The sequence below is a fragment of the Hordeum vulgare genome, chromosome 4H (genome assembly GCF_904849725.1).
Source record: "Hordeum vulgare subsp. vulgare chromosome 4H, MorexV3_pseudomolecules_assembly, whole genome shotgun sequence".
NCBI classification, from domain to species: domain Eukaryota; kingdom Viridiplantae; phylum Streptophyta; class Magnoliopsida; order Poales; family Poaceae; genus Hordeum; species Hordeum vulgare.
In genome coordinates, this window is record NC_058521.1 from 309,834,682 (window position 1) to 309,841,523 (window position 6,842).

Below are 6,842 nucleotides of genomic sequence, written 5' to 3' on the forward strand. Positions count from 1 at the left end.
CAATCAAGCGGGCTCCTAGGTCGGTATTTCTGTGATACCAACTTGGAACGCCCAAGATGCAATCCTATCTTTATATTGACGTGAGGGCGTCGACAGGGATAGAAGCGCATCTCATAGTTTCGCAAGAATGGATATCGTTACAAGTACATGTATAAAAGAGATGAGTATATGTAATTGACTTACACTCGCCACAAGCTACATCAATATCACATAAATAAAACAACATAATCAATCACCATGTAGAAGAGCAGGGTCTGACTACGGATGAAAACAAACAATAAAAGAACGACGTCCATCCTTGCTATCCTAGGCTACCGGCCTAGAACCCATCCTAGATCGATGATGAAGAAGAAGAAGAGAAACTCCAAATAGCACAATCATCGCGCTCATGTCAAAGTATTGCTTAACTTGTACCTGCAACTATTGTTGTAGTAATATGTGATCCATAGGGACTCAACAATCTCATTTCCAAAGGTATCAAGACTAGCAAAGCTTACTGGGTGAGGTATGGTTAAGTGGTGAGGCTTCCGCAAGCAACTAAGCATTTAATTGATGGGGCTAACTTACGAGTACAAAAAATATGTGGGGGTGATCTACACATAAACGGACGAGAACTAGAATGATCGTGAGGTGATCCTGAAGACCTAGTTACGTCAAACATAACCCGACCGTGTCCTCTTTTGGATACACAACTCACGAGAAGCAACAGTCATGGTTATGCGCACAGTTGGTATATTTTAATTAAGTTTACTTCAAGTTATCCATATCCATATGTTAAACAAAGTTTCCATGTTTTCCACATAACCGCGGGCACGGATTTTCGAAAGATTTAACCCTGCAGGGGTGCTCCAACTAGTCCATCACAATCTGCCACACGCTGCGCAGGAATAACCTCAATCAAGGAAAAGCCGTGATCTCCTCGGGTTCCTATTGGAAAACATCAACCTCGAGATAGCACAAAGTATCCCCAGAATCCCTCGCACAAGATATTTCATAAAAGATAAAACAAATTCAACAAGGCCGCCCGACGTGCCGACAAACCCGATAGGAGCCGCGTATCTCGCTCACACGGCACGACCGGATAGGCTAGATGTCGGGTTGGCTGAAACCCTGGGTGCCCAGGGGGCATCGTACATCGCTCAGTTTTTGACCAACACTCATGAGGAGCAGTGGCCCCGGTTGTTCATTAATTATCCTCGGCTTAATTACTCCCTATGTGGTTCATTAGTTATTAGGCAAATGTGGTACCAAAGTTGGGCCCTGCCGAAAGAGTTTTAAACTACGACGAATTATCAAGAGGGTACCCATAACAACCCCAAGCATGTTACGAGCGTTCAATTATGGAACATAACACCGGTAGCCGAAACTAAGGCAGCAAAGGTGGAACAAAACACTAGGCTAGAAGGCTAAGCCTTCCACCTTTTACCAAATATATAGGTGCATTAAATTAAATAGAAATTATATGGTGATATAATAAGGAACGCATGTTCTCAAATCATCTGCACCTACAACTAGCAATGCTATCAAAAGGCTGAGCAAGCGGTAACATAGCCAAGTAGTGGTTTGCTGGGTTGTGGAAAGGTTAGATGTTTTTCATGACAATGTTGGAAGGCTTATTAAACAGGTGGTAGGCAGCAAGACATAGCAAAAGAAACAAGACAACTACCATGCCAGTGATAGTAATAGTATCTAGGGAAATGATCATCATGCATGTGATCCCGCTTGGAAGAAGAACGAATGTGTGAAGCAGACGAACCACATAGTCGAACGGATCCTCACACTCCTAAGCAGTTCGGAACTCTATCGAGAAGAAGCAATCCGGAAACAAGAAAAAACACACAATATTCACCACAACATATGCATGACATGATGCACAGCACATCTGATGCTTGTCCGGATTAAATATACAAGGCATGGTACATGACAACGAGTTGCATATTGACGAAACTCCACATTCATATATTTATTTCACTCCCTTTTAGATACTTAACTATATTAAATGTTGTTTAAATATGACAAGAAGCTGGAACAACAACCAACCATTCCAGAAAGTCCCCATATGTAATTTTGAATTTGCTACACATGTGCCTAAACACAATTTTAGAGTTGGTAAACAAGAAAATAAATGCTACCATGCTATTCTACACGTTTTTCTAACCAAGTTACATATGTGAAACATTTTAATTGAAGCTACAGTTAATTAGTTATGGTGAAAACCATTTTAGCATGGCATCAATGCGAATTAAATTAAAACAATAAGTTAAACATTTTAAACACATGTGAAAGTTGGATATTATGAAATTACACAGAATTATAAGCATGTTACATATCTAAAGTTTTTACATGCGGCGCTCGATTTATTAATTATGAGCAACGAAAAATGTATGTTTTTTCTGTAATTAAAAAATTCTTTGCATAATTAAAAAATCACAGAACGTGAAAAGAAAAATGATTATGGGCCAAATCTGCTAGAGCTAGGCTGAAAGTGTGTGTGTACAAAAGGAAAAAAATATGGCAATCTTGGGGGGGGGGGGGGGGGGGCTTGGATTGGCTAGTACTCTGTTCTGATATTGCACAGGAATTTCTGCAAATGAAGCAGCAGTTCACCAATGTGCAGATCAACAAAACAGGGCAAAAAATTATTGCAACACCTCAGATTGGAACCCCAGATCTCTTAGTTGAACAACGACCGAGCAAACAAACTCGGCTACACAATATTAATGATAAAAATCGAACATGCTACACAACTAGAACGAGGGCTAAAACGTCAAGCTTAGCGAAGGACGCACGAACGCACGGTCATCTTGCCAACGACGAGGGCAAGGAGAACGGTGAGTTGGTGACTGCAATAGTAGCAGAGCCATGGCAGGCACGCGGGATCAGGTAGCGGTTCCTCCTTACCATGCTGGGCTGGCACAACGGTCCACGGCGAGGGGTCGGAGCAGGGGGCCGTCCTCCTCTGCTCGATGCAGAAGCTGGAGCGGAGCCCATGGAGGAAGATGGCGACGGAACTTGGCGCGCAGGAGGCGGTGCTGGGCTTCGACGGGCGCCGATGAAGGTCGGGAAGAGCGAGGCAAACGGATCTGGCCGTGATCTGCTGTGATTTGGACGGTGACGAGGCCTCAAGGCGGGTGCAGACGAAGCTCCTCCATGGATGTAGCCATGGCGGCTCCTGTGGGAAGAAAGCACGAGAGAGAGCTGAGAGAAAGGAGAGAGGAAGGAGGAGCATGAGAAAGGAGAGGGGAAGGAGCCACGAGGGGACCGGCATAATGGTGGTCTCGTGGTCGTTCACTGGACGACGGGGCGAGGTGGAGGAGCACGAGTGCTCCCGCTCTAGATAGGGAGCTACGCGCGTCTAGCGAGCTGCACGCTGCTGCGGGCGTTGGACGTGTCCGAAGATGCTGCTTCTACAGGGAGGAGCTATAGATCGAGCTCCATGTGGACTTAAACCTCATGTGCCCGTTGCTTTCTTCAGTCTGTCAGATTAGGCTTCAGTTTATCCTCTCATTTTAAGCAGCGAATAACAGCTTGTTAGCTGAGTAGATAGGGTAGTTAGGGCAGCTACTTTTCCAATAGCTCGGGCCGTTGGTGGCCTGGCGTGTGTGTGTTTGTAACAGAATAAGAGTAGAGAGAATACAGAAAAAATGATGCAGGTTGTTCGCATCGCAAAAACCCTCGAGCCCGTGTGATCTTGTTCGAGAGAGAGAGAGATGATCTAATTCGTGCTTACGATTGGCATCACAGCCTCGTCAACCTCGGGACAATGGCAGGAAGCAAGGAGCGCACGAGGGTCGCCGCCGCCGACGGGTCCAGGACGCCGTCGCCCAAGCGCGGGCGAACTCTGACACGATCACCCATGGGAAGGAACAGAGGCACCGGGCGCGGGCGTGAGATCGCCGCGCCGGTACTAGACATGCGGGAGGTGGCCCTGCCGACGGTGTTCCCAACCCTGACTGGGAGCAACTACGGCGACTGGTCGCTCCTCATGCGAGCAATCCTGCAGACTCACGGGCTATGGGACGCCGTCACCACGGGAACAGCCGACTTCCACGACGACCGCATGGCGCTGGAGGCCGTCCTCCGGGCGGTGCCGCCAGAGATGCTCGCCGTCCTCTCCACGAAGGAGACGGCGAGGGAATCGTGGGACGCCGTCAAGACCATGCGGATGGGCTCGGCCGCTGTGCGCGAGGCCAGGGCGCAGAGCCTCCGCCGGGAATTCGAGGACATCCGCTCCAAGGCCGGTGAGAATGTCGACGACTTCGCCATGCGACTTACTTGAATCGTGAACAATCTCTCGTTACACGATGATCTTGTCGGAGACGGGCGCGTCGTGCGCAAGTTCCTTCGCGTTGTGCCGCGCAGGTACGCCTAGGTCGCGCTCTCCATCAAGACCCTGGTCGACCTCGACACCCTAACGGTGGAGGAGCTCACCGGCCGTCTCAAGGTGGCGGAGGATCGCATCGTTCGGGACGGCGATGGTGAAGGCGGCGCCCACCTCCTGCTGACCATGGAGGAGTGGCGCGGGCGTGAAAAGGGCTTGGCCGCCAACGGCGCCAACGGCGGCAACTAGTCTGGCTCACCAGGGCGTGGGCGAGGGCGGGGCCGTGGGCGAGGGCGGGGCCATGGGCACGGCCGTGGCGGTGGCCGCGTCGGAAGAGGCAAGTCTCCTGCCGGCACGGAGTCTGGCGGCGCTAAAGCTGCTGACGCAGACCGTGACAAGTGTAACTTCCACTGGGCCCGCGATTGCCGCAAGAAGAAACACGAGGAGGTCCAGGCCCTCCTTGCCCAGGGACAAGCGGGAGAGGACGACGACCCCGGCCTGCTGATGATCGAGCAGGTCTCCCTGGCAGCGGCCACCACCGAATCACCCACCGCGACGGGACATGAGATCATCCTCCTCAACGAGTCGCGCGCCCGGGCTGAACTGCGTCGCTCCCCCGACGATGTGGACGCAGCCTAGTACCTTGATACGGGTGCGTCGAACCTAATGACCGGAGACGAGGCGGAGTTCTCCGAGCTGGACAAGGGCATCCGCGGCTCAGTCAAGTTCGGGGATGGCTCGCTCGTGCCGATCCATGGGCGGGGAACCGTCCTCTTCTCCATGATCGGAGAGGAGCACCGTGCACTCACCAACGTGTACTGGATTCCATGGCTAAGGAGCAACATCGTGTCCATCGGCCAGCTTGACGAAAGCGGCTGCCCCACGCACGTCGAAGCCGGGGTCATGACGGTGCGCGATCGTCAGAACCGCCTCCTGGCCAAAGTGCCTCGCTCTCGCATCCGGCTCTACGTCGTGCGACTACGGCTCGTCGCCCCTGTTTGCCTCGCCGCGCACGCTGACAAGGAGGCATGGCGATGGCACGCTCGCTTCGGTCACCAGCACTTCGACGGCCTCGAGAGGCTGACACGACAGAGCATGGTAAAGGGGATGCCCCTGATCCATCACATCGAGCAGGTCTGCGACGCCTGTCTGGTGGGGAAGCAGCGGAGAGCACCCTTTCCCCAGCAGGCCAAGTACCGTGCAGCTGAGCCCCTTGAGCTGGTGCACGGTGACCTCTGCGGCCCCATCTCGCCGCCCACGCCGGGCGGGAAGCGCTACTTCCTATTACTCGTCGACGACCACAACAGGTTCATGTGGATGTACTTGCTTCGCAGCAAGGACGAGGCAGCTCAGGCGATCCAGGGCTTCCAGGCGCTCGCGGAGCACGAGACGGGGCGGAAACTCAAAACCTTTCGCTCCGACCGCGGCGGGGAGTTCAATTCGGCAGAGTTCAGCTCACATCTAGCCGAACATGGAGTCCAGCGGCACCTCACTACACCATACACGCCGCAGCAGAACGTCGTTGGGACGGCCCGGTGCATGCTCAAGGGGATGGGAGTGCCACCAGAGTTCTGGGGCGAGGCCGTGACCACGGCCATCTTCGTGCTCAACAGGGCATACTCCAGGAGCGTCGCGGGAAACTCCGTTCGAAGCCTGGCACGGCAGGAAGCCATCCGTCGACTTCTTGCGCGTGTTCGGCTGCGTGGCGCACGCCAAGGAAACACGGCCACACCTGTCGAAGCTTGAATATAGGAGCAAGGCCATGGTGCTGCTCGGATATGAACCCGGGAGCAAAGCCTATCGCCTCTACAACCCCGTGGGCTAGCGCGTCCATGTCTCTCGTGACGTCGTGTTCGACGAGACACGAGCATGGGAGTGGGAGAAGAAGGACGACGGAGCAACCAAAGCCGGTTTCGTCATCGAGACCACTACACCTCTCACTAGTGCCTGCTCATCTACACCGCTGGAAGCCACGCCATCAGCCGCCGCTGCAACTCCCTCTACCGAGAAAGGAGCCGTATCAACAGGGTCAGAGGAGGACGGTGGTGATGCACCTGCTGCAGACCCTGACGCTGCAGCTGGGAACACTGCGGGCGCAGGCGAAGAGCGAGCACCTCCTGTGCACACCAGGGCCAACCCTGTGCCGTCGCATCCGATGACGACACGAGGCAGAGACGGTATCTTCCTCCCCAACCCCCGCTACATGAGTACGCCGGAGAGAGCAGCATGGAGCGAGTTGCTGGCTGGACCGGAGGAGCCTAGCGGGGCTGATGCTGACATCGACGATGACGAGCTCGTGGACGAGCTGCATCTGGCACTTGGGGAAGAACCCGGCTCATTCCAGGAAGCAGAAGCTGAGGCATGCTGGCGACAGGCAATGATGCAAGAGATGAAATCCATCGAAGCGAACCACACCTCGGACCTCGTCGATCCACCTGCTGGCCATCGCCCAATCGGCCTCAAGTGGGTGTTTAAGGTCAAGAAGGACGCCAATGGAGATGTGGTAAAATATAAAGCGAGG

The 6,842-nt window shown here is 53.2% G+C and overlaps 1 protein-coding gene across 1 annotated transcript; it reads right to left on the reverse strand.

Moving 5' to 3' along the window:
- Window positions 1-2,624: 2,624 nt before the first annotated feature.
- LOC123446438 lies at window positions 2,625-3,407 on the reverse strand. The gene is made up of 2 exons (XM_045123043.1): window positions 3,263-3,407; window positions 2,625-3,172 (listed from the first exon to the last, which is right to left on the reverse strand). The coding sequence occupies exons 1-2, from the start codon at window positions 3,266-3,268 to the stop codon at window positions 2,774-2,776; spliced, it is 405 nt and encodes a 134-aa protein (XP_044978978.1). The 5' UTR covers window positions 3,269-3,407; the 3' UTR covers window positions 2,625-2,773.
- Between the last annotated feature and the right edge of the window lie 3,435 nt (window positions 3,408-6,842).